This window comes from Fusarium graminearum, chromosome 4, assembly GCF_000240135.3.
Source record: "Fusarium graminearum PH-1 chromosome 4, whole genome shotgun sequence".
In the NCBI taxonomy this organism is placed as follows: Eukaryota; Fungi; Ascomycota; class Sordariomycetes; order Hypocreales; family Nectriaceae; genus Fusarium; species Fusarium graminearum.
Genome location: NC_026477.1, coordinates 147,776 through 174,109, shown reverse-complemented (window position 1 = coordinate 174,109; position 26,334 = coordinate 147,776). Strand labels below are relative to the sequence as shown.

The following is a 26,334-nucleotide window of genomic DNA, read 5'->3' as shown; positions in this document are numbered from 1 at the left end:
GGGAGTGAGCGTATATAACAAGCTGTTTATTGGTTCTGTACTGATCGTTTTAAATACAGGCAAGTAGTAAGATAAGTAAACTGATACAGCCTTGCAACAGGGAGCCGCCAATCCATTCAGTAGACAATTAATTAGAAACAACACAGAGATAGAACAGCACAACACCCAAAATGAAACAAGATAGGCGAACACTCGGCGCCACAATAACCTCACTCCTCCTCGCGCTCCTCACGCTCCTCACTGCGATTATCAGCAGCGGCGTTATTGCTGCCAGGGGCAGCCTGAGTAGCACCACGGCGAATTGAACCAGCGCCAAGGACGCGCACAGGGACAACAGCCTCTAAATTTCCCTCGACCTCAGCAGCGGTATGGGTCTCCCCAGCCTGTAAAATAAAACTGTTAGCATCGAAGGGTTGGCAGGGAATCGGCCAACTCACAAGAACCCGGTAAAAGAGAGCAAGAATGCCCCGCTGGGCAGATAACTCTTGGGCCTGAATGACCGAGGTGATACAAGTGCGATTGGACGACGTGGTACGGCAGTGGTTAATCATTACCTCGTAGGTTGAGATAAAAGCCGAGATGCATTCTTGCATGCCATGGTTGACATGAAAACGCTGTAGCGGCGACTAGCCGCCAGCACGTTCATGCTGCATAACATCATGCCACTCATTAACGATAAACTGAGCAGCACCAAGAAGCTCCTCAGGGATCTGGTAAACAGTTGGCGAGGGATTACCAAAGGAATGACGAACTCACAGCACAACACTCTTTTATGACCACGGGCACAAATAATGCACCGGTTCGGTGACTTGTCGATGAGGCACACAGATCGATGATCGCGGCGGAGGGACACAACACGGTAGTAGCATGGGCGCTCACCCGCCCTGTGGTTATGAAACCCGACAGCAGAATCAAAGGGGAAGTTTGACAAAGCATCGGCGATAGCTCGCTTAATGGACATGATGGGCAGAAGCGGCGAAGGAGCGCAGAACGATGTACGGAAATAGAACTGGAAAGAGAGCGCGCGCGAGGCATAAAGACTGCAGAGAGAAAAGCACGAAATAGAGCAGAGAGCGCAATAAAGAATGGAGTTGTAATAATAATAGAGAGAGAAGAGGGGAAGAGAAAGGAAATGAATGGCATACGCCGAAAGTGACCAGAATTGCCGTTTACTGACGAGGCCGGAATTGCAGACGTGGGTACCGCCTCATCGATGACGCCTCAATCGTATCGGCATACCTTGTGATAAGTTCTGTCTGAACTTTCTCCAGTAGATGCCAGATTCAAGACATGTTGCTGACTTCATTCGCGGGACTTGGTCATGATCAAGAGGTGGTGTTTGAGCCTCGTCGGAGCACTTCAACAGCGAAAGGGTTGAGTAGGGATGCGTGTCACGTGCTTCAATGGATTGCAGAACAATCGGCCTTGAAGCGTTGCAGCACAGCAATAAACACCCTGAAAGAATCATATGGACCTCAAGGTGAGTAACTAACTTCGTCTTGTACTGCCAGAGTTCGACTCCTCCGATAACTCAAGACGCCGCGCTCATGTATCTTTTATGACCCACAGTACAGGACGGCTTCGCCATGAAAATACCTGGCAACGTTGGGAATGTTAGAGTCTAGACTTTGAGCATCTCGGATCGTCTGACTGGGCGACTGCATATGGAGTTGTCATCTCAGAAGCAGTGCGGTACCACAGATCGTTTTTGATGAGAGACGTTTTAAGTATAAAAGAGGGTGCATTCCGTGCCTGGGCAGGTCTTGTCAGCACTCATCTCATCATCATCAGCTCAAACCAACTACGATTCCAAAACATGTTACCAACTTTCCTAGCTATCATCTTCGGTAAGTAGACCACTTAGCTACCTTAACTCGTCATCACACCTAACTGACCTCTCAGGCACCATGAAGCTCGATCTCGCCGTTGCTCTCCTCTCCATTTCTCAGCAAAACTTAGACGATACAAGGAAGCGATTAGTGATACATAAGCTATGAACTCACCTTGGTCCTGATGCTAATATGGTTTAATTTCCAGGATATCTTTGGTATTTGTTACAGCCTCTGGGTCAATGTCGCATAGTTAAGTTACCTGACTGGCTCTGGTGTGGCGAGATGATTATAGTATTCAATTTCGTGGAAATGGACGGTACATTGTTGTGATTTTGAAGGAAGCCTCGCAGTTCGTAGGTTAGTTTCAGTGATCAATATGATAGATCAAGTAACATTGACCGAACTGCTTCTCTAATCCAAGACCAGTACCAACATAACAGTGAGCTGCCTATTTCAAGAGTCGGTCTTGGTTTCTAGAACTCCAAGATGGAAGTCAAAAGACGCATTATAGTCGAATCTGGCAATGTTTGCCTCAAGACACCGGTGACTTTGTTGTTGTAGTAGAGATGACGAAATCTTTAGTTAGGTCTATGTCATCAAGACAGCACCTCAATGCTACTCTCGCCACCTTTCGTACTTGATGATATTGTTGGGCGATGTTGGACGACTACAGTGAGTTTATCCAAGATGCAGCAACCGTGACAGCAGTAACCAATGCTGCACCATGAAGACCAACAATATCATGTCCAATAAGACCACAAGACGTCAACGGCATTCCACACTGCGCCTTCGTCCTCAACTATGAGAGGTCAATGTTTGTCTAGTCGCGCGTACCATATCCCGGAAAGTTGAATATTAACTGCATCGGGATGAAGGCGTAGTATCAGTCCATACTGTCTCAATCACATCATCATTTGATCTAGGCTGAATGACAAGCAAAACGAAACTCTGTATCATTCATTCATGAGCCTGGATGATCATTAGATGAACAGAGTACCTTACCTGTACCACTTTCTAACGTGCACTGCTAGTGGTCAATTTTTTGTAGAAATGTACGGCATGTTCAAGAAATTGATTGAGGCCCACATTATGCGACCGAGGATTGTAAGTTAGGGGAATTGACCTCACAATTCTCAATGTGTTTGAATGACTTCCAACGGCTATCGAGCCGAGACCATATTCGGAAGTGATCAACGCGGCAATGCCCGGTACCCCACCTCTGTCCGACACGGCATCTCGGTAGTGGTTGTGGAGACGGACGGCAGCCCGGTAGTTATTACCCGTCTCTCGGCAGAACATCGGGACCGGCACTTGGTTGAGTTTTGATCCCGGCATGAAATCCAACCAGCAAGGATGAACAGACCCTCCCGGCTTGCGACGCGAACAACTCATTCTGAGAAACTACCGAGGACCTGCTGAATAATGATGAGCTCAGCCACACGACTGCGCTTCGTGTTGATGAATTGATTGACAAGGTGGGTAGCATGGATTAATTTACTGGGACTGTTTTCGCCAGGTGCACTTGACTGGAACAATGTGTTATGATAGCCTGTTGTGTCGGGTTGAGATTGGACGAGAAAGACACATTTGCTTTATCTGTTTCGCATGTGTTCACCATGGATTCCAATTGTTCCTGTATGTGCAGCCTCGCAGCTGGTCCATCAGTTGCATATCATTACGTGGTGATGACTTGACAACTTTCAACGAACAACAACTATAGCAATATAACACGTGTTTTGCAACGGTTAATTGATCAGTAGCACCGTTTGTCATGCGATTCATGTTGCTGGAGCGTCAATTAACCCAAATCTGCTTTGGTCATGTGCTTCACTGAATTTGACATGAGAGAGATGAGAGAGACCAAGCGCACACATCAAAAGATCAAGAAAGAAGAAAGAGCTCACTCAATTATGAGGAAAGAAACCATTCACCAAAGTCACAAATCAAAGTCATAAGTCGCCAGAAAAAGTTGCAAAAAGTATTAGATTGAGTAGGCTATTCCCAATTATTCCCTCCCATAGAAACCTCCCAAAAACCTGCTCCAAAAATGTGTTTTTCATTCCAACTACAAACCACTTATATGCAATGCAGATCTATCCATCTTCCCAAAGAGAAAAGGGCAGAACAAGAAGAGAAAAAAATGATACTAAGCTGTGATGCAATGCACAAGCGCTTAGAGAAGAGCAGCAGCAACGGCAGCGAGGAGGGCAAGGCCGCCGACAGCCTGCTTGCCAGCGGAGCTGACAATGGTGGGCTCGCAGTGGTCGCCGGAGCAAGGAGCCTCGCCCTTGGAGCCGGAGTCGGAAGAGCCACCGGAAGGAGGAGCAGGCTTGGAGCCGGAGTCGGAGGAACCGCCGGAGGGAGGAGCGGGCTTGGAGCCAGAGTCGGAGGAACCGCCGGAGGGAGGAGCGGGCTTGGAGCCTGACTCTCCACAGTTGTCACCAGTGCAAGGGGGAGCAGGCTTGGAGCCAGACTCCTCACAGTGATCACCGTAGCAAGGAGGAGCGGGCTTGGATCCAGACTCATCGCAGTGGTCGCCGGTGCAAGGAGGAGCAGGCTTGGAACCGGATTCCTCACAGTGATCACCATAGCAAGGAGGAGCGGGCTTGGAACCATGCTCGGTCTCGGGGCAGCCAGAAGAAGAGCAGACAGGGAGCTCAGGAACCTTGGGGTGGTCGGGGGTACCGTAGCTGTTCTCCCAAGGCTTGTAGATAACTTGGCCGTGCTCGCAAGTGTCGCAGTCAGCAGGAGTGTAGCAGACGTCGTAGTTGTACCAGTCATCACACTGCTCAGGCTTGTAGACGGTAAGACCGTGGCAGTCACCGTTGGAGCAGTACTTGGGGACGTATTGAGAACCGCCCTTGCAGGAGCAAGCCTCGGAGATGTAGACGTACTGGCCGTCGCAGTCCTCGCCGGGGTAGGGCTTGAAGATGTAGACGATGCGTCCGCCCTTGCCGGTGTCGGGGTAGCACTGTCCGTTGTAGCACTCGTAGATGGCGGTGACGGTCTGGGTCTCGGTGGTGGAGGCGCCCTCGATGGTGGTGGTGAAAGTGGTGGTGATGGTGGACTGGTCGGTCACGGTGGCAGTGAGGACGTTGGTGAGAGTAACATCAGCGCCGCCGAGAGAGACGTAGACGGTGAGGAGAATGGTGTTGGAGATAGCTTGGCGGCGGCTGAGACGGCTGCGGCGAGCAAGAGGAGCATCACCACCGCAGAACTCGGAGTCATCACCAGGGCACTCAATGTCGCAGAGGTCAGAGTTGACGCGCTCAGTATTGTCATCGTTGATCTCGTCACCAGCGTAGCAGTCATTGTCGTGAACACCAAAGTAGCTGCGGCCCTCGCAAAGTTGGGCGCAACGGTCGAGGTCCATGGAGGCAGAGGACTCAATGAGCTCAAAAGTAGGGAAACCGCCGGTGGAACCGACACAACCGAAGAAAGCAAAGTTGCCAATGGCGCCAGGGAAGCCAGCAGCAGAGGTAGCAGTGGAGGTGGGAGCGGTCTCAGTGCCGGTAGCAGTGATGGTCTCGCCCTCGGAGTTGGTGGTGGCACCCTCAGAGTTGGTGTTGACGTCGGTAGCAGTCTCGGTAGGAATAATAGTCTCGCCCTCGGAGTTGGTAGTAGCACCCTCAGAGTTGGTGTTGACGTCAGTAGCAGTCTCGGTAGGAATAATGGTCTCGCCCTCGGAGTTGGTAGTAGCACCCTCAGAGTTGGTGTTGACGTCGGTAGCAGTCTCGGTAGGAATAATGGTCTCGCCCTCGGAGTTGGTAGTAGCACCCTCAGCGTTGGTGTTGGTCGCAGCGTCGGTACCGGTAGGGATGGTGGTGTCGGTGTCGGTGCCGGTGGGGTTACCGCCGCCATTACCACCACCGTTACCACCATCTCCATCGCCAGAGCCGACCTTGACGTTGGCAATGGTGGCTTGAGCAGGGTTGTCACCACAAGACTGAACGAATTCGATCTGGGGAGGCTTGTCACCAGCAGGAGTGCCTTTGCTGGATTTATCAACATAGCCGCTGCTGGTCATGAGATCCTCCATGAAGACATTGACGCCGTCGACAGTGACATCCAGGGTGCAGTCAGTGGCGGCACGCTTGCGGGCATTCTCAGCCAATTCAACAAGGATTTCCCACAAGATGATAAATAAATTTCCAATAGGGAAGTTGCTAAAGACATCGTCGGGAATGCCAATGGAGAATGAGGCAATACCATTGGGTCCAGCAAAAAGAGCAATGGCGATAGTGCCATCAGGCCTGTTGACGAAGGAAGCGCCAGGACCAAGGTTAGCAGAACCGAGGTCCAGGGGCTGAGGAGGCACCACAGTGTCAGTGGGCGAGAGAGAGGTGGTGGTGCCGGTAGCAGATTCAGTAGCAGACCCGGTAGCAGGAATACTAGAGTTGGTGAACCGCTGGGCGGTGGCACTCGAGGCCAAGGCCAAGAGCAAGCCGGGAGCGAAACGCATTTTTGATTGGAGCTTGAGCTGGGAGAAGATTCAAAATGTGATCCAAGAAAACGAGCGGATTGAGTGAGTCGAAAGCGGTGCAAAAAGCGAATGTGATTGTTGTTGTTGCAAAAGAATGACCTGGTCCTCGATGGGAAGATGAGAGAGTGAGGATGAGATGAGAAGGACTTGGGAAGGAAGTTTGTCCAAGTTATATACAAGAATCGGTCAACTGAGGATCCAGACTCGTGTGTGTATTTTTCACTCATTGGGAATTTCCCCTTGGAATCTCAATGCTCTCCTGCATGCAAAAAGCATTCCTTGAAGGCATCGCTAGATCATGCAGGGCAGCACCAGTTTTACTCCCTGTTGACCAATCAAATGGTGGTGGTCAATCACAGTGTCTCACCATGACAAGAACGAAAAGACGCAAAAGTCTGAATTCAGAAATGGAGATAAAACAAGTCCATTCTTTTTTTGGGCTGGTCGCAGTTTAATCGCAGGCGTCGCAATCCACGTCAAGGGATAGCTAACCCAAGTCAAAGCGCAGCGCTCCCCTGGGGACATTGACCAACTGTCATTTGCCATTTCCAGGCCCTTGGGTTTGCCGGATTCAACGCTCTTGGCAATTGCTTCAAGCCTTACGGGCGTATCCAAGTTGTAGGTAGAGTCAGCTGCGCCAAGAGTGATTCACAGCAGAACAACGTCTCTGGTCGGTAGATTGGATCCACGGCTGTAGTCAAGCAATGGGTGATACTGGTATCGCCAAATTAATTTCCTTTTTTCTTGTCATCAATTGTTCCTACCAAATGACTGAATTCCTGGCTGGATTGATTGCGTAGGTGGTTGACCTCAACGCTGTAGCAACACAACATACCAGAGACAGCCGGTAAGACACGACTGAAAAAACATGGAGTAAAAGACATGAGTTGGCCAGTCGCGACCATAATCACTGTCATTTCTTGGCGAAACGTGTAGCGGAATGGACTGAAACATGCCATGACGAACCCGATCAACACATCTGCAAGTTTGGCGATTGAGATTGCTTTCGGCCGAGACGCGCAAGTCTTGGTACATGCTGCCTCACCCGCTGCGATATTTCACCGCGTCTGGAAGTGATGGTACTGGTCGGGTCATGTTTGCGGCTGAGGATGCGAGCGGGCAATGAAACAGTTCTAATGCTGAGACATGGGTATCGGCAGGTTGGACTGATGAATTATTTGTTGAATTATTTGACTGCAGTTGATGGTTCGATTGATTGCAGGGGAGTCATGTTGAGGGAGGAAAAAAAGAAACCATCCATACCCTGTACCACTCCCCAAGACGGTGACGTTTAGTGATGGAGGACACTGGGCGTCAATGGCACCGTTGCAAACCTTGGTATCCTCAACGTCTGCCAAGCGAAAAAGCTTATTACTCTAAATGCCCGTTCGCTACAACTGTCAGTCATTCAACGGGGAATAAACATTGTGCTACCACTTCTCGAATTAAGTTTCCCTGGGTACCGACTGTCACGACAACCCATGGACATTTGCTTGTCAATCGCAAGGAATGAAACCCACCATCAACATCCATGTCTCCAATTCCAACAACCCTCGTTCCATTCTGAGTAGCCTCAACAATGCGCACAATCATCTAGCCAAGTCCCATTCCCGACGGCGGTGACAGTCTGTGACTCAGAATTCCTTGGTATGTTGCAATCTGGACATGAACAAGCTTTTTCTTCTCTCAGCCAAGCCTTTTCTTCTTTCAAAAGGGTTAAGCTTTGCGATAGAACTATTGGTGTGAAGACGAGGGCTGTCTTAGACAGAGCAGGGCGTGGTTACTGGTGGGCTTGAGTTCCCCTTCGTCTAGACCTGCGGAATGCAATTTGGGTGACAAGCTGCGATGATGCGCCCAGACTTTTGCTTCGTGGAATGTTGGACGCAAAAGATGGATTTGTTGATGAGATTTGAAGTTTCGTTATCGGGAAGAGGGACAGTAAGGGTAGATTCGACCTGGACGCGTGCTGGTCCAGGGTTTGTTCACAAGAATGACATGGAGTTTCTAGCTAACTGCTGGACAGCGCAAAATTGCTCCATCAACAGACATCCACCATCCTACTGCTAAAATACAGGGCTGAGGTGCCTGTACTCGACCACTGAATCACCACGCTGTTCATCCTCAACAGCAACAACACCATATATCCTGCCAATCTACATCGACTTGATGTTCTTTCCAATATTTCCTTTGTCGCTATAGTTCAAAGTCGAAGAAAACTCATTCGAAAACTGCTGTTGAATTTTGTTGAATCATTGACTCCAATAAACGTGTAACCTAACATTGCAACTCATCTCCGCCTAAATCTTTTTTTTTCTTTCTTTACGACGCCTCAGTCGCTACAATCTTCAAGTTTTAGTGGACTAGTCCCCTATAACAGCACATGGCATCTCCTGAGCAGCCTTTGTCGCGAAATAAATACCTTTCAACTTGCATTAGGATTCTAAAACCGTTGCGCATTTGTTTTGTAGCTTGTATTTATTACAATTAAGGATATAGTAGTCTAAAACACAAACTTTTTTGCATGAAAAAGACGTTTTTGTACTTTGTAAAGATGAAAGGTTCTCGCGGTGACACTTGGTGGCTCTTGCCCGCTATAAGCACCGCTGAATTACAGTGGTGCAAAACTTCAATTCCCATATTTCAAGACCAACACGAGATAAAACTTGGATATTACGATGCCCAAATGTTTGTTACGAGTGTAGAATCAACCATTATGTACCTCAACTCATTTGAACTAAAATCAAGATCAGTCCTCACACAAAGACGATTAGACAGTTACTGATCCCGCGCGTAGCGTTCAGGGAATGTGCCCGTCACATCAGCCATAACCTGCACAGCGACATAGCGACTCTAAGCGGTAAAGAATTAGCTGGGTCACCTGTAGACTACATCTCGCGGTGAAACTTACAATCCATCGACACATCCAGAATCCAATGCCAGCAAAGTAAAGATGGGGATCTAATGAATATCAGCACCATCTTCAAACAGAGAAACAGAAGAAATACTTACGACCAGAGTATGTCACGTAGCCCGGAGGCTCGCCCTCCTCGTCAACGCATGGTGCGCACACATTCGCAAGCTTACCCGCTGATTCCCTATCAATAAACCCAGCATCTGCGTACTTCTTGGGCAAATCCTCATTCTTGTAGCCCGTGGCAAACACAATACCTCCAGCTGGAATCGTCTTTGACTTATCCTCAGCCTCGTCATACACAACGAGTCCCTGTTCCGTCAGACCCTTTGCTTCGCCCTTGGCAATCCGGATGCGATCCGACAAGACCAGGTCAAACACCTTTTCTTGATCAATGTAGATAGACCGCCCACGTTCCTCGAACGCTCTGCAGGGCAAACAAACCTGCTTTTCAATCTGGTAACCCTTCTCCTGGAGGAGCTTGTGACGGGGTTCCATGGTCTGACTGAGGGATGACATTAAACCACTAGCCATGTCTCTCATTATGCCCAAGGGTAGAGAGTTTTCCTGAAAGTCTGCTGCTTCGACAGGCATCTGGCCCTGGTAGCGCATCGAAACGATGGAAATAAAAATGTCAAAGTCTAACAGTGTCGTTGGGCTTCGCTGAAGTATGGTGACGCTCTTTACGCCGTTGAGGGCAAGGTCTTTGGCTACGTCGTGCGCAGAGTTCCCGGAGCCGACGACAATTACATCCAGGTCTTTGTAAAGGGTTGCGTCGCGGTACTCGGACGTATGCTGGGCCGGGCCCTGGAACTTTTCTCGACCTTGTAGAGGTGGGATATAAGTGTTTGCCTTTGAGATGAGAAAGCCATTGGACAGAACGAGGTTTTTGGCTTTGATGGTGGATGTGTTGCTGGATTGAATGTCTTTGAGGTCAATTGTCCAATACTGGGCATCCTCATGCCAGGCACTCCCGACGACTTGTATGCCGCCAAAAAATGGAAGATTGAGTTGTTCCACAGCGGATGACATGTACCTTGTCAGGTCTTTGCCTCCCATGTACTCCGGGTAGCTGTCAGGTGGGATGGGAAACATGGGCAGCTGCACCATGCTCCTATTGTGATGAAGCACAACACTGGAGTATCGCGACGTAGACCAATTCCCGCCCGCCTCAAGCTCAACGTCAAAGACAGCAACGTCGGCGCCAGCGGCATCGAGCATGATTGTGTTGGCCAAACCGCTGGAGCTACCTCCGATGACAACGGCGTCGAGCACACCGGAGACATTGGGTAGACCTTGAGCAGATGGTTTGCCTCGCTGGGAGCTGCCGATGGAGGACTCGGATAGGCGAGGGAGTTGCTCAAATGGGTGGTCAATTAGTTCTTGGACGGCTGTGCTCAAGATCCAGATTAGCCACTTCCCATCTACGCGGACGAGTTTCGCTTGGCCAACGCATTTGGAGCGCGGCTCTTCTGTGCAAAACCCAAAAGGCACGTCCAAACAAGCAAGCGCAGGGGAAAAGCGCATGTACTGGGGAGCCATGCCCCAAATTCCTGTTGGATTGTCCGAGAATTCTGAGGGTTTGCGATTGTGATTTTCGGATAGAGTCTTCCATGCTGACTGTATCGCGGATCGGCCATGGATCGTACGCTTGTCGAATGTGAGGGTGAGGGCGTCCCTCCACCAAGCATCCTCGACAAAGAGGTCGGCGAATTTGTCCCAATCTGCGCTGGTCACGGCAGATGAGAATTCGTCGATAAAGGCTGAGGCGATCTGGGATTTGTCGAGTGATTCTTCGCCGTCAAAGGGTGGGACGTGAGGAAATCCAGAGGCGAGGTCGGCGACTCGGGTTTTGTTGCGCTTTGGGTGTTCTGTCATGGCTACTGCTAGAGATGATTGAGAAATGATACGGGGTGGAGGGCAGGTGGTTATACAGCAAATATATTCACAACTCTCATCTGTCTAATGTGAAAAGCCTAATTACCTGCCATTCGGGTTATTAATTAATTGTCTGTCGTGCTTCTGTGCACCGAGACTCGGATCTTGAGATGCCGTGCTATGGATGAGGGTGGTGGTGAGAAAGATAAGCGCTAAGAGTCCGAGCCAGCCCGTAAAACTGTAGCGTTTCTCTTCAGAAGGATGAAGGATTTTATAGTGGTTGCTACACTGTAACATCACTTGTTAGTGCTGACATGTTAGGTGATATGCCCCTGTAATCCATTGAAAGACAGAGTGTCAGCGGCGGTTAGCGATTGAGACGCTGACAGACTCGTCTCTGTCAGCCCTCATCCAACTGCACAGGCTGTTAAATGTCATTTATTACTTCAATCCTTTTGAAGCACCTTGCGACAGACGTATTCGGCTATTTAGAATTAAAATAAAATGCCCAAGAGTAGAGGGAGACAAGGCAGCAGTGGTCTGACACGTTGTACATCGAAAGCAATTGCCTTGATCTTGTTTCAAGCACCGCAAATGTTTACGGAATTGCTGTTGTCACTCTACCCGGTCATCGCCAAATTATTGCGCGTGTCAACTGAAAGGCGTCCTTAAAAATGCATTTCCATCCATCGCATTAATTTTACCCATCAAGAATACTTGATATGCTTGTATTGCTAAAGACCCAAAACATTCTCTTCGTGCTGTCTATTGGGTAGCAGAAATGTTGACCTCCTTAGTCTTAGGTTACAAAAATAAATAGCCTAAAGAGCATAGCCTAAGTAGCATAAGCTGATCTACTAATTTCGTCTCTTATGCTTCCAGCGGCCAATTTGTCTGGTGCCCTGAGGGCTGTCAGTGGGGAAATTGCCGCAAATGCGGCGGCGGAAGTTCCGTCGAGTTCCGAAACCACGGAATCTTGACCGAAGTCTCAAATTAAAATCGCCAACAATAACAATTTTTCAACGACTGACTCAATATTGATCAGATCAAGACAAAATCCTTCACGGCAACATGACAACTTCGCGAGTTGACCCCGCAGGTGAATATGCATTGAGCAATCGCATACCCGATCTCAGTTCGTGCTGATAATCATGAGATAGACGCACTGCAGCTTGCGGCCATCACGTTTGACTGGGGAGATAGTCTGGATACAAAGGTTAGAACACTCCTATCTCCAACATCAATACTGTATAACTGACGTGTGTCTAGGATTGGGCTCGTTTGGAAGCCATACTTGCCCCGGAGCTCGTTGTACGTACCATCCACGACAAGAACACCTCCATGCTTATCTAACTCCACCCAGGTTGACTACGCCGAAGTGACAGGCCAAAGCTGGGACGCAATGCCAGCCAAAGACTTCATCGCCATGGTCTCAGCCCCAACCTTTGTCGGAGATCCTCTCGTGGACTCGCAGCACTTCATCGGGGGCTCCAAGTACGAAGTCGTCTCGACTGATCGTGTTGTCGGTAAACACCAACTACGAGCTGCACACCAGCGCTATACTGGAGCTGATAAAACAACTGTCGAAGCCAAGGGTCATTGTCATGCTTTGATGCAGCATACCTATGTCAAAATCGACGGGGAGTGGAAGTTGGCGGGATTGAAGCCAAAGGTTTATTGGACCGAGTTTGACTTTGATAAGATCTTTAAGAGTAGTTCTTGAAGATGTTTGTTATTATCTCATTAAGAGAATAATATAGACTTTTGCTTACTGCTTAATGCAGTTACAGTTTCCTTCAGTAGAGTTAAACCCCGATTTATTGAGTTATATTCTCTTGTAACGCTTTTCTCTATCTGAAAATAAGGCATGCCCTGTGCCCAGTAAAAAAGCAGCCGTAGGAAGCTCTTCTGTCCAAGTAGCTATAGTGATTAATCCAGCTACGATGACTCAAGGTAGCTGCCACATATCAATATCAAGTAACAAGTCGTCCAGACTGTAAAAGTCAGAAGTCTAAGTACACCTTGAACTGGTTTGGCTTGCAAGCTGATCTGGGTACTGAAACATACCGAATTTCCAAACCTACTGCGTGTCCTCGCTTACCTCATGAACACTGCCTTCTCTTTGCATTTTGCATCTGTATCGCGTATCAAGTTGACATCCATGGGATAGGTATTTCAAGGCCTGGATTGCCTGACATATACTGTACATTTCTGAGTAGTTGAGAGGAGTATGCTGACTAAGGCATGTCACCGGGCCTTGCCGTGTCGTGTCAATCACTTCCACTTATGGTCTAGCTAGATCGAAATGCAAGGCCGCCGTAAATTAGCTTAACCTTCTGGCGAAACATCGGATAGCCAGGTTACCTTACCCAGACCCCACTGTGGCTGGCTTACTGTACATTTCCAAGAATCTGAACGACGACGGTGTCCTGCCACAGCAGGATATAACTAAGGTAACTAGTTAGGTTATCCGATGATGACCTAGAGGTGTGAACAAATGGTGATAGCTTCTCTTCAATTTTCAATAATGACTAGATGATATACGGAAGTGATTGATACGGTAAGATCTGGATGCGCGCCTTATCTACCTAGCTACGATCGTTCCAATTTCATGGAAATGAACGGTACTCCCTCTAACCAATTTCTCAGAAGTATGTAGTAGCCATCAGCAAGGTCATACCATCGCAGAGTTATGATACTAGCCGATGTGATGTTCTTCTGGATAACTCGTACCGTGTGGGCGAGTAGAATCGCCTCGCCAAGCTACACAGTAATAGTCAGTCGCTGGTCGAGAGTCCGTTTTGTCCTGAGAAACCAATCGCTGAAGGTAATTGTAGACTCCTCATAGACAGAACCGGGTGCCCCGGCTTATGAGCAAAGAGACTGTCTGCTTTCGATATGGACTAGATATAGATAGTATTTAACATTTCAGAAGCCGAATTTGTTTAGCTGGGAATAAGTAATTGAGAACTGCAACTAGCATTGCCATCTCGGATCTGAGATTCTAGAACAAACCCGTGACAGGAACTTCATCTGGCGAGATCCTTCAAGTAAGAATGAGAAGCTAGTCGCCGTCGTGGAGAGAGGTAGGATTGAGGCGCTACCCCAGCTAATGATTTCGGATGTGGATTTGTCCGGATCTTTGAGCCCCAGTTCGTTTGCTCGTGTTTCTTTGATGCCTGTTGGAGTCTTGACAAAGGTCTGGAACTCATCATTAACCTATGATACCTAGTGGTCGGGCCCCTGTGGCCACTGGGATACCAGCTTTTAGTTCAGCTAAAAACCCAGAGACGTGAACATTGAACTGCACCGCCCAATCGTGAACTTTCTTTTGCATGCCCTTTTACTCTATATGCTCGTTACCCACAGCGTCTGGTTGACAATTTTACCAAGGATACCTTTCGCTCCATCGCACTAAGACTCCGTTGAACCTTGATAACAAGATTCTCTTAACACAACGACGACGGCGAGGAGGAAGCTGCCAGGCCTACGCCTTCCAACAATCTCAAACCAAAGTCCCCGTCGAATCCTCCTGAGTCGTCATCCAGGACACTTTTCTCGACCTCTTCGACTCCTGCAATCTCGACTACATTACCGCTACATCCGCCTGCTTCTCAAGGAATGCTTCGTCATCTGGTGCTAACTGCCGGTATGGTGATTGGAACCCTCGCTTTGAAAAGAAGAATTGAACTGCATGGAGAGCTCAGAGGTCTTAGTCCACTCAGCTTGCAATTCCCCAGCATTACCAGAGAATTCGGCACAAGCACTTAGGAGATGGATAATTAGAGTCTTTGATGTAATACCTCTGCCGAATAAATTCATGATCGAAGACATGACATGAGCCAAGTATGTTTAGAATGGCCACTGACTATGGGATGAAATTACATTCGACATTGGAAGTGGGGAGTAGAGGTGCTTTACGTTCCAGCCTGTGTCAGTGTTCCAATAGGTAAAGTACTGTAGGGTTCATAGATTACATGCGTAGAAGACAGGCTGGCCTGTCCAGCAAACTTAGCTTTTTCATCCAAATGGGGAACCAGGCACTTCAACGGTACGGAATTGTCGACAACGAAACTGTGAACTCTCCTCCATACTTGTAGACATCACGCACGGGGATACCAAATCTATGCTCTGGTTCATACTGGTTGCAAAGGCGTCTACAAAAAGGTGACTGGTTCCAGTCATTCTCTGCGTGAGAGTGGCTGAGTGTGACTTTGTGCATGTGTCAAGCTCCGGAGTATGGAAAGCGCCTGAGTACCATACTGCAACTTGCAAATCACGGAGGCAAAGTTGATAGACGTCTACGCATCTGTTATGGTTTACTTGTGGATGTTGTCGCACAAGAGATTCACGGAGCTTTGGCATCCATGCTATGAAGACAGTTGTGTCGTAGCCATCCAGTCATTCTTCGAAGAGCTTCCCAAACGATCTCCAGGTACAGGACGCCGAGAGTCACTGCTTCAATTCTTCGGTGCAGCTCTTCGCCTTGACGAACAGCGTGGAACAAGTTTAAGCATATTAGCTGAGTCTTTGACGAGTGACGGGTAAGTTCAAGAGTTAGAGATACAGGATAATAGCTCATCACTAGCACAGATTTTGAACCAAGGATCATAGACGGCACCAGTCTTCTTGTATTAGCTAACAGAGGAACGACACCGAAGTTCACTGGTGCTATAGAGAATGTAACGTGCTTGGCTCCAGTCATGCTGAACGGGCTGTACCTCACTGGTAACTTTCACGACATTAGGTGGTAATGCTTCCATCTGACAGTTTTTCATCAACAAGAGACTCAGATAAGGAGCGTGTTGATCTAATTCTTGAGCGCCTATAGATCTACCAGTGAGTAAGTATCTGCTGTACAATTGGATCAGTACCCACACCTACGGCATGCTCCAAGTGCCCTTGCAGTAAGCAAGCATAAAGAAGTAACAGACTTCCTGTTGCATATCTGTTCAATATCATAGCTCTGCTCTTTGATGATGTTTTGGAGACTAATGTCCAGGCGTTATATGTCAAATTTGCGTTGCACTAGCTCGTAAGTTGAGACTACTGAGTCCGGACAGAAATGTTGAGATGTCTAGAGAGACGAGCGACTAGAATTTGCGAGGCATGTGGCTCCCCAGCCGCATTACAGTTGGCGTCCTGCTATACATTATGTTTCAGATATGGCATAAACTATAGCCAGGCTCAAAGCTGGTTATCCAAGTCAAAAGCCAATGTCGACCAGCTTCATCAATGTGTCTGCAACGTGAAATCACTTCCATCAGATGCAGTAAAGATAACCTACTATGCAGAACTCGTACGCAGAGGCTTCTTTCTGACTGGTGCACGAGCTTGGTATGGAAGTCCCTAAATTGTCCAAGCAGAGACTCAGGTCCCTAGAGCTGCATGGGCCGGAGGCCATTTATATGCTGGGCATAGCAGACATTCAATATTGAGATGTAGTTAATGGACGTACCATGTGCTCGAAAACGAGTCAAAGACGCTATAGAAATCTCAAAACGACTGCGGGCGTCGAAACAACGAGGTAGCGGTTCTGATCATAACGCACCATGGCGAGCCAGGTTCTGGCATGATTATATATGTTTAAGCATAAACGGATAAAATGGAAGATCTCGTGAGCACCGTACATATCGCTTTATCCAGGGGCCTAGGTCCAACACATCCTATGACCACTCAGAACGGCAAGTACCTAGCTAATCTATATGTACACTGGGGCAAGATAGATCAAGCCGAGGAAGAACTGAAAGACCTTGTTCCAATTGTTCAAAAGTCACTGCATATCACCTCACATGTCAAATCGTTAATACCATATCAACTCGTGAAATTGAGTAACGTAAAAAGGCGTTTTCCCCAGCGGGTCCTCTGCAGGCCACTGACACACTGCATTTCCATTAACTCGGCTATGCTTTACACGGCAATAGAGGTTATCTAGTTATATATTCAGACCTTTAAGAGATTTGCCTTGCCTACATAAGCTCTGCATTAGCCTGGATAAGTCAGAAACGCGCTGCCTAATTTCATGAGTCAATACGGTAGTCATGCTGCGGTGCTTGAAGATCAGGGGATACTCGAAACAGCCTAAATCTTAACACTCATACCCGAGGATGGTGTAACTGAGACTATTTAGAGCATCATGGTAACACTAGTCGACGAGTATGAGACAGGTGGCACTGCATGACGAGAGAAAAACTTTGAGCAAGCACAGGAGATCCTGACGAATGTCAAGCACCAGAGCAAAGAGTCTGCAAGCCAATGCCAAGGAGAAAGTAGAAGCCCACTGATCGACGTGTTTCATATAGCAGCAAAGGCTTTAGCTCTCATCTTCTTTATAAGGGTGAACTAGGAATGGCTAATCCGGAAAGAGTTGCTGGATAGAATGGCTTCTGTGGATGGTCTATCGAGATGCGCAAAGCTTGACATCACGTCCGACGTAATAAAGACACCAGAGATACTTAAGAACCTGATGAAGCTGAGGATCTACAGCTGAAAGTGAGAAAAGGTCAAGGGGAGTTAGTTGAGCTGGCATATATAAAGACTATAATGTGCCGGGAAAACCTAGCAGCCATTTTCCACGCACAGGATAGAGACGATGATACGGCTCATGAGCACGAAACTGTCATCAATGCATGTAAGCAGAGACTCATATACAAGCGCTTCGGGAGATCAAAACTTCAGCGAGTGTGTATCGAGAACTGCCTGGTAAGTTGAAGCTTGCAGATGGCTCATTTATGAAGATAGCAGCGGTGTTAAAAACCATTGCGGGTCCTTGCCATGCAGACACCCTGGACCTAGCTACCAAGTGGGCACTTGTATTGCAATTGGACGGACAGCTGCAGGAAGCTGTAATACTATTGCAAAGAACAAATGATGGTATAAAGGCACATTTATAACCTCATTAAGAGTCAACCCAAGGTGCCAGCAAGGATCTAGGTGAGATAACAATCGACATAAGTAAGTAGTACAGAATAGAACCTCATTAGCTGGCGAGTCAGTCTTTTAAAGTTAAAGAAAAGGAAACAGTAATAGCATCTCGCAGTAGTAGTCAATATATTATAGTCTTAAGTAATACTATTGAGGTTATGCAGCTGGATTACTTCCCGTTATCCAGACGTTGGGCCCTCCCATGTTTTGAGCCTCACGATCTGCGGATCTTTGGGTCTGGGTATCCAATCTCATTGTGTACATCAGATTCGAACCATTCAGCGGTAAGTAAGATGTGATCTAGTTGGCTTGGGCATCTATGGATGCAAGGGAAGGGAGTTCGATCCGACAGCAACCGCAGTCGAACGATAGAAACGTTCGATGGATATCTCTCAGAATAGTCAGCAGGACTAATTATGAGTGACCAGATGACGCAATGAGCTCCGTGATGGGCTGGGACAGCAGCTGCAAGATATTAGGGTTATTCTGCAAGCCGTCAGGTCACTCACCTTTCCTTAATTACCTCTCTTGGTGATATTCGGAGGACAGAAAGATGACATGTTATGTGATGCAAGTCTGTCTATATATGAGGTTTGATATGTGACTTGAGTGTAGCAGGTCGAACGTCAATGCATCATTTTGAGTACAAATAGATACTTCTCAAGCTATAGTTAGTCATAGGGGCTAAATTTATAAGTTCCGGCTACTAGAAGCCGAACTGGGAATGAGTGGCCGTGACTTTGTACCGTCAGCCCAGGGTAGCCGTTAAAGCTAAGTATGTTGGTACAACGAGCACCGTTGCAACGCTTTATAATAATGAGAGTGATTGGTCAAGATTCATGATAAGATTGGAAGCCAATGGGGAAACAGCATGTATACTAGCAAGCTGTTCTTTGTAGCAGCTATAACTAAACATATGATGACTGTCCTCATCTGTTGTGTCGTTTAACTACTTTGTGAGTTGCCAACCAAGTCTCTGTCAAAGTATTTAGCAACTGTTTTCACAATAATACATACATAGGGGAGCCTGTCTATTGGTAAGTTATAGATATTACAGCTGTTCCAGATACTGTTAGTCTCTGGCTGCCAGGCATATGGATAAGAATGTTCAGCATCCGTATCACGCATACGTACCAGTCACCATCCAAACATCCCACAACTATACAGATCAGTGGAAAAGAGAATAAGACCATGTATTACGATACCTATCGATGAGCATGAGCCTACTTTGACAACGTTGCCTCGCAGTGTCTGTCAAAGGGTAAGTTTGGAGGGCTGACAACAAGAAAGCGAGCTATATAATGACTGACACTTGAGCAGAAGTGACGAACGTTACGTGGTTCTCCTACTTAAATTAAAGCAACAGTAACCAGGTGTGTCTGGAGGATAACCTTCAAGACATCCCCTTGGATTCGTCATGGAGCAGGCATGGATCTTAGCTCAGTTATGCTCAATAGCGATGTTATTGCGGTTAGGCCAGTGGATTACAGACTTTCCTAAAGATTAGGTCCAGATGTGCTTTCTCTTCATAAAGTTTAGCTTTTAATGAACTAAAGAACGACAGTTCCAGATCACGACGGTAACAGGACGTCCCGGGGACGAGTCCAACCGACACCATGAACAACGGGCCAGTGAGTAGACACAAACGAGTCAGTTTGGGGCTTGGGTCTGTAGCATGTAAGTGACGCGCAGGCACAGAACAATAGAAGGATTCGCAAATACAGGGTCTTATTACTAGGGCTTAGCGAAGATGAAGCAACGGGGCAGCAATTGTCTTATGCTAAACGCGTTTTATAATTCTTGTACGCGTTAGTCGGATGTTAATTGGAATGTTTAATGACTGTGCGCTGCTGGAATCAATGCGTGATGTGTCTAAGCCACGGGGGTTGTTGTGTCTGATTCAGTTGTGACACTTGGCGAACGAGGCACGGATACTTCATGATATTGGCAGTGAGTGACCTGCCCAGTTTGGTCGTGCACTGTTCTATTTTTTATTTTTATTTTTTCCAGTAATTAATAAAGACGCGATTAATTGATGTGACAATTCAGTCTAATGTTTTGGGTCTGATATTGCGACAATTAATTATTTATCGATGGTGTCAATTGCAACGTTTAAACACCATCAAATGAATCTAATTGAAGACAAGCCAAAATAAATGCAGCACGACATGAGTGGGCTTTATTCTTGTTGGTTGCTGTCTAATTTCGCGTAGTAATGCCAATGCGACAAAAGCGCGGATAAACGAAGCAACCCGACCAAAGACACCAAAAAAAAAATATGAGTGATTTTTCTCAGTCCCTGTTTTCTTTGCTCATTACTAAATTGCTGTCGTTTTTCCACGTTGTTATAGGGTCAATTTCACTGGGACCAACGGGGGATCCTAGCTTGGTCTCAATCCACTGACAGGGTTTGTCGGAGTCGGGCAGTTCATTTGCTTGTCTTCAATTCTGCGACCGACAACGAAAAAAAGTCTAGAATGTTGTTGGTTGAAGGACAAAACAAGGGGTTCATGCATTTATTGCTTGGTCTGATACGATGCGGCGCAGATACGAAAATAGCATCTCCAGTGTTGGCAATTGACATTTTTATCGGTCGGAAAGTCGTTATATTTTGGTACAAATTGTCACTCATTCAATGAACCATCAAATGGATCAATTAATTGGTCGCTGAACGCAATCGTCTCGGGCTTTTATCTGGCGTTGCACTGTAGGCTCGAGGCCAAGTGAAACGGCGGCCCGTTGGGACTCGTAAAACTCCACTGTCGGCTTGAGTCAATTCTCGGGCCGACTGACAATTGAACAGGCCAAAAAATCTGCGATTATTGCCGTAGTCTAACTAATTGATCATCTTCAAGGAACGGGGGGAAAGGCTTGCATGGGGGGACCATGCGTGGGAACAAGGGGGAGTGAGATATCGGTAATATGTCCCTCAAAGAAGGAATAATCGACCAGGAAAATGGAACCTGTCATGATTGAGAATTAAAGCTCAGCCTTAGCTGCAGAAAGGGGAGGGTTCATGCAGTGAGTGAGACTTTTGATCTGACGCAGAAGCATTTGATGGTTCATAGCCGTTGATGACCCTCATTTTAACGCTCTTCAGCCCTGGAACCATCACTAGACAAATGATCCGACGTTGAGCTTACCTAGTTGCCCACGGGGGAGGGGAATAGCTAATCGTGTTTCTTACGTACTGGAAAACAACATTAATCGTGGAGGTATCTCGTCGTTGCCGGGGCTCCGGTATGAGGAGCCGCCGTTCAGGGGCTGAGATTGAGAAAGAGTCTGATGTTGGAGCTGAACAGACAATTACTGAGCAAGAAGCCAAGACGACGGAGTTTGTCCGTTTCTCTTCTAGCGTCAAGGCGCGAAATATGGATCGCCATGCTTCTAGAGCGTGTTCTGTGCATTGATGGCGCACTAACATCCAATAACAGAAGACACTGGCATAAATACGCAACAATTGGTCAGACTAGATACCCGGGCTTTACCCAGAGCAGAAATGGATCCCCTCCCCTCAACCGAGGGGAAGACAAGGTTAGGGGAGGGAAAAACAGAAACGGCCCCTGAGTCAAACAATTCAAGAGGAAAGACCAAGCTTTTTTGAACCCTTTGATTGTTCTACAGTTGCAATACAATCCTTTTGTTGGTTGACTGGAACTGAAACTACGTACCAGGCCCAGTTTATTCCTCCTACCTCTCAATCCCAGCTCGACGGGATCCGATTCGACCCTCGACGCACCGACACACCGATCCCAATTCAATCAATCGATACGATAATACATACATACAATAATGTCTGGTCTCGACGCGCAGGAAATAGCCGCCGCCTACGACGCCGTGCGCGCCGACAAGGAACCCACCAACTGGCTCCTTATCTCGTACGCGTCGGCCGTCGGCAACAAGCTCGCGCTCACCAAGACGGGCACGGGCGGTCTCGCAGAGCTAGTGAGCAATCTGGACGACGGGCAAGTCCAGTACGGCTACGTGCGCGTCGAGTACGCCAACGACAAGGAGAGTACGCGCGTGAAGTTTATACTCGTGGTCTGGATCGGGGAGAATACAAAGGTCATGCGCAAGGCGCGCGTCAGTATCGAGAGCGGCGATGTCAAGAAGCAGCTTTCCCATCATAGCATCGCTGTCACGACGGGGGATAAGTCGGAGTTGGACGAGAGGGATATTGTGGTTCGGTTGAGGAAGGCTGGTGGTGCTGATTACAACGGAGGACGGGGTTAATCGCGTATTACTGCTGCACATATAGCGTTTACTGCACATGCATACATACATACACACGCACATACATACAGAGTACACATGCAAGGAACGGCCCGTCATGACAAGCGTATTGATCATCAGCTATCGACATTGAGCACCGGTCACGTGTCGGTGAGGGAAAGACAAGAGACGGGATTAAGGACGTGTCGCCGGACTTCTTAGATAGGAATAAGCCCATCATGCATGCATGATAACCGGGGAAGGTAATGTTTATCTTGTTTCAACCTAGAAACTCACCATGGTCTCAAAACTGTCAACTTGAATGCACGCGACACACACAACTCAAGGACCAGGGTGATGGTGGTGGTGGTGATACCCTGACGATCACATACTGGATATTCACCAAAATAGGTAAAGTATGGCAAGTAAAGCTGAGGGATCGTCAAACCAGAAACCGGAATTCGGGCTGTCGGGGTTGACAGACAGAGGGTGGTGATTGTTTGCATTGGACACAGGCTGCAGGGTATTGTTGGCTGTCGCTGTTTCACAGGGGAGCTGTAGTGCAATGCTTCACATGTTGTAGTGCAATGATTCACATGCTGTTGCGCAATCCGCGGCATGTGAATACTGAGGAAAGCAATTAAATAATTTAATTTAAACTGGTCTGATGTGCTGAAAGCTTGGCCCAATACACAAACCGTTCTCAACGTTGGTCGTGCTGTTGTAAGCTTAATCTCCTTCCAGTTTGAGGTTGAAGCCGAAACCTTGTGTCGGCCTGTCCGTTTGGTGCACTCTCCACTGTACTTCATGACGTAGCAGCCTATGGGCATTTGTTCTCGTTCTGCTCTTCTTGGTTGCGTGAGTTTTTCCTTCTCTTTCGCTTCAGCCCCACGCGCTAGAGAGATGGGTTTCGCCTATCAGAGGCATTTATCGTAAAGGATAAGAAGTGAGCTAGTATGGTTGCGGCTTAGTCGCGAGTCAGCAACAGACTCGGGTTGGTTCTGGGCTCACAGACACTGCCTACCCTCTTGTAACTTGACCACTGTAGCGTTATCTCTTCCCTGTAATTATTGCATGGCATGGCCCTTGTTGGTGAATTGACTGATGGATGGGCTTGACCACTCTCTAATCGTATTGTCCCATGTGGGAACCCATGTCCAAGTCTCTTCTTATCCCATTCTATTCCTCTTTGAGACTAGACCTCGGTGAGAAAGGATCCATTCTGTATCCCTCCCCTGTCAAGTCTTGTCTTTTTCTCTTGATTCCTGATCCATGGTTCTCTTGCTGGTTACCCACTGTAACAATGGCCTAAGCCTGGTTTGGTCAACCCCCCATGTTTCCCGTGAATGCGCTACTCCAAATTTCTTCCAGGTCCTCCCCCCCCCGTCCGTCATTTTTCCCTTTCCCCAGATTCAATTCGATCTCCTCTCTTTCTCTCTCTTTTCCATTTATTAGTTTGGACCTGGCTTTTGGAATCCTGTCGTTTTTTTCTTTTCTTTTCTTTTTTAAATCCCCTCATTTCCCCTCCGTCTCCCCTCACACTCCCTCTCTCTCTCTCTCACCACAACAACAAATCCTCTCTTCCTCCGCCCTGTCAATCATGTCCAAACACGACTCGGGCAGCACCAGCACCGGTGCCATGGAGCAGCCCGCCATCGACCAGAAGCCTCGACGAAACTCCAAAGCTTCCGGCTCGGGCAACCCAGATGCTGCCGATCAGCTCCTCGAGAACCTTGGCTACAAGGCTGAGCTGTCGCGAAACCGCTCGACTTTCCAGGTCGCCTTCATGTCCTTCGTCCTCGCTTCCATTCCCTACGGTCTCGCTACAACCTTGGCTTACCCGCTGATTGGCGGCGGCCCCGTCAACGTTATCTGGGGATGGCTCGCTGTTTCTCTCATCATTGTCTGTGTCGCTGCGTCCCTTGGTGAAATCACCAGTGTCTATCCTACAGCTGGAGGTACATTTTCTCTCTCTCTTCAATCTTCCCTTGCTTGCTTGCTTGCTTGCTTGTGCACTGTGAAACATGTCGCTGATTCGTTTGTCCGTGATAATTAGGCGTCTACTACCAAGCTTTCATGCTCTCCCCTCCTCGATGGCGTCGCATTGCAAGCTGGATCTGCGGCTGGCTCTACATTGTCGGAAACATTACGATTACACTCGCTGTCAACTTCGGTACCGCCTTGTTCATTGTCTCGTGTGTCAATGTCTTCGAATCGAGCCCCGGCGTCGGTGTCATGTCTGGAGAGGCCTACCAGGTCTTCCTCGTCTTCCTCGGCCTTACATTCCTGTGCAATGCCATCTCTGCCCTCGGAAACAAATACCTTCCCTGGATTGATGTACGTGAACCATCTTTGTGTCTGGTGATTGAATGATGTGCTGATAATTTGTTACAAAGACTGCTGCTGTGTTCTGGACTTTTGCTGGTGTCATTGCCATTGTCGTTTGTGTTCTCGCCATGGCTAAGGAAGGCCGTCGCGATGCTGCCTACGTCTTTGGTCACTTTGAGGCCAACTCTGGATGGCCTAAGGGCTGGTCTTTCTGTGTCGGTCTGCTCCACGCTGCCTACGCTACTTCTTCCACCGGCATGATCATCTCGTGAGTTCAATTGACTGCCCGTGTAGATGCATTACTGACCCCATCCCTAGCATGTGCGAGGAAGTACAGAACCCCTCGGTCCAGGTCCCCAAGGCCATGGTCGCCACCATCTTCATCAACACCTTCGCCGGTCTCCTCTTCATCATCCCGTTGATGTTCGTCCTCCCCGATCTCCAACAAGTCATCCTCTCTGCCCAGCCAGTGCCCTTCATCATCAAGTCCGCTGTTGGCAGCTCCGGTGGTGCCTTTGGACTCCTCTTCCCTCTCATCATCCTCGCCATCATCTGCGGTATTGGCTGCACAACTGCCACTTCTCGATGCACATGGGCTTTCGCTCGTGACGGTGCCATCCCTGGTGCTAAGTGGTGGTCCAAGGTCAACACCTCGCTCGACGTTCCCCTCAACGCCATGATGCTCAGCATGGTTGTCCAGATCATCCTCGGTGTCATCTACTTTGGTTCATCCGCCGCCTTCAACGCCTTCTCCGGTGTTGGTGTCATTTGCTTGACTGCCTCTTACGCTACTCCCATTGCCATCAGTCTCGCCACTGGCCGTAAGCAGGTCAAGACTGGAAAGTTCTACCTTGGCAAATTTGGCGCTGTCGCCAACGTCATTGCTATCGGTATGTTGTCCACTAACCTCTCAATCTTTGTACATTGCTAACCTATCCAGCCTGGTCTCTTCTCGCCATGCCTCTCTTCTGCATGCCCTCCATGATCCCTGTTACCCCCGAAACCGTCAACTACGCCCCCGTCGTCTTCGTCTTCGCATGCCTTGTTTCTGGAATTTGGTACTGGGCCTGGGGTCACAAGAACTACGCTGGTCCCCCCACCAACGAGGATTAGAGAAGCAATACTGCTTCTGGAGTGAGCAGGATCTAGATGCTTTGGCAGTTTATTTCAGCATTTGATTTGATATGTTTTGAACATCAGTGTGTATATACGTGCGAGGATTTGAAGTCGTGCCCGTGTGCTTGATACCCATAGATACCTGGTGTTGGATCCAGGATCTGACCTGATCATGGTATAAGTGATCTGAGTGTTGGCCAGGATGATACCAAGATAGTTATAATTCGATATATGTTGTGCTGTTACCCGAAGTTCTAATGTGGTGGGGCCTTGATGTCTGGGCCTTAATGTCAAAAAAGTACCTTTGACAACGTGGTCAATTAAAACTGACGAGGAAGGCAAGGGCCTCGCACCTCATGTATCTGTTTATGAGCAAGCTTCTCCAATGACTTCTATATCAAGATGTGTTTGCATATCCCTGATATACTGGAGCCATACCGTATAGCTACAGGTCATGCTGTGATCAAGTCCAAGAGTAGTCACGCACCGTGCGTTCTTAACAATGAGACCTCAGCTTCTGTCTCTGTGATATGTCAAACTTTGTGTCTTGAACGTCATGGATCAGGATCATTAAGATCTGAGAGACACTCAACGCTATGTGACCTGCATGGTATTCTGCTGTTTGTAGAGTGTCTCTATTCTATATGGCA

General features: G+C 48.0%; 9 protein-coding genes across 9 annotated transcripts; 5 read left to right on the top strand and 4 right to left on the bottom strand.

Annotated features, from left to right (window-relative positions):
* Window positions 1–209: 209 nt before the first annotated feature.
* FGSG_12925 (uncharacterized protein) lies at window positions 210–1,468 on the bottom strand (the record flags this gene model as incomplete). Its single annotated transcript, XM_011327780.1, has 4 exons — window positions 210–383; window positions 438–614; window positions 757–1,040; window positions 1,240–1,468. 4 exons carry the CDS (start codon window positions 1,466–1,468, stop codon window positions 210–212), a joined length of 864 nt encoding a protein of 287 aa, XP_011326082.1.
* A 1,378-nt stretch (window positions 1,469–2,846) lies between these two features.
* FGSG_12924 (uncharacterized protein) lies at window positions 2,847–3,167 on the bottom strand (the record flags this gene model as incomplete). The annotated part of the gene is made up of 1 exon (XM_011327779.1): window positions 2,847–3,167. One exon carries the CDS (start codon window positions 3,165–3,167, stop codon window positions 2,847–2,849), a length of 321 nt encoding a protein of 106 aa, XP_011326081.1.
* An 838-nt stretch (window positions 3,168–4,005) lies between these two features.
* On the bottom strand, window positions 4,006–6,294 carry FGSG_06479 (uncharacterized protein; the record flags this gene model as incomplete). The annotated part of the gene is made up of 1 exon (XM_011327778.1): window positions 4,006–6,294. One exon carries the CDS (start codon window positions 6,292–6,294, stop codon window positions 4,006–4,008), a length of 2,289 nt encoding a protein of 762 aa, XP_011326080.1.
* A 2,796-nt stretch (window positions 6,295–9,090) lies between these two features.
* On the bottom strand, window positions 9,091–11,104 carry FGSG_06478 (uncharacterized protein; the record flags this gene model as incomplete). The annotated part of the gene is made up of 3 exons (XM_011327777.1): window positions 9,091–9,165; window positions 9,224–9,273; window positions 9,325–11,104. 3 exons carry the CDS (start codon window positions 11,102–11,104, stop codon window positions 9,091–9,093), a joined length of 1,905 nt encoding a protein of 634 aa, XP_011326079.1.
* Window positions 11,105–12,175: 1,071 nt separating this feature from the next.
* Window positions 12,176–12,827, top strand: FGSG_06477 (uncharacterized protein; the record flags this gene model as incomplete). The annotated part of the gene is made up of 4 exons (XM_011327776.1): window positions 12,176–12,203; window positions 12,265–12,320; window positions 12,374–12,415; window positions 12,468–12,827. 4 exons carry the CDS (start codon window positions 12,176–12,178, stop codon window positions 12,825–12,827), a joined length of 486 nt encoding a protein of 161 aa, XP_011326078.1.
* A 2,591-nt stretch (window positions 12,828–15,418) lies between these two features.
* FGSG_06476 (uncharacterized protein) lies at window positions 15,419–16,457 on the top strand (the record flags this gene model as incomplete). Its single annotated transcript, XM_011327775.1, has 4 exons — window positions 15,419–15,648; window positions 15,936–15,947; window positions 16,107–16,139; window positions 16,268–16,457. The coding sequence occupies 4 exons, from the start codon at window positions 15,419–15,421 to the stop codon at window positions 16,455–16,457; spliced, it is 465 nt and encodes a 154-aa protein (XP_011326077.1).
* Window positions 16,458–17,647: 1,190 nt separating this feature from the next.
* FGSG_06475 (uncharacterized protein) lies at window positions 17,648–19,667 on the top strand (the record flags this gene model as incomplete). The annotated part of the gene is made up of 7 exons (XM_011327774.1): window positions 17,648–17,806; window positions 18,010–18,058; window positions 18,164–18,312; window positions 19,050–19,065; window positions 19,277–19,289; window positions 19,395–19,401; window positions 19,593–19,667. The coding sequence occupies 7 exons, from the start codon at window positions 17,648–17,650 to the stop codon at window positions 19,665–19,667; spliced, it is 468 nt and encodes a 155-aa protein (XP_011326076.1).
* Window positions 19,668–21,610: 1,943 nt separating this feature from the next.
* FGSG_06474 (uncharacterized protein) lies at window positions 21,611–22,469 on the top strand. Its single transcript, XM_011327773.1, has one exon. The coding sequence runs from the start codon at window positions 21,821–21,823 to the stop codon at window positions 22,259–22,261; it is 441 nt and encodes a 146-aa protein (XP_011326075.1). The 5' UTR covers window positions 21,611–21,820; the 3' UTR covers window positions 22,262–22,469.
* Window positions 22,470–23,840: 1,371 nt separating this feature from the next.
* Window positions 23,841–25,753, top strand: FGSG_06473 (uncharacterized protein; the record flags this gene model as incomplete). The annotated part of the gene is made up of 5 exons (XM_011327772.1): window positions 23,841–24,198; window positions 24,297–24,577; window positions 24,637–24,836; window positions 24,887–25,458; window positions 25,509–25,753. 5 exons carry the CDS (start codon window positions 23,841–23,843, stop codon window positions 25,679–25,681), a joined length of 1,584 nt encoding a protein of 527 aa, XP_011326074.1. The 3' UTR covers window positions 25,682–25,753.
* Between the last annotated feature and the right edge of the window lie 581 nt (window positions 25,754–26,334).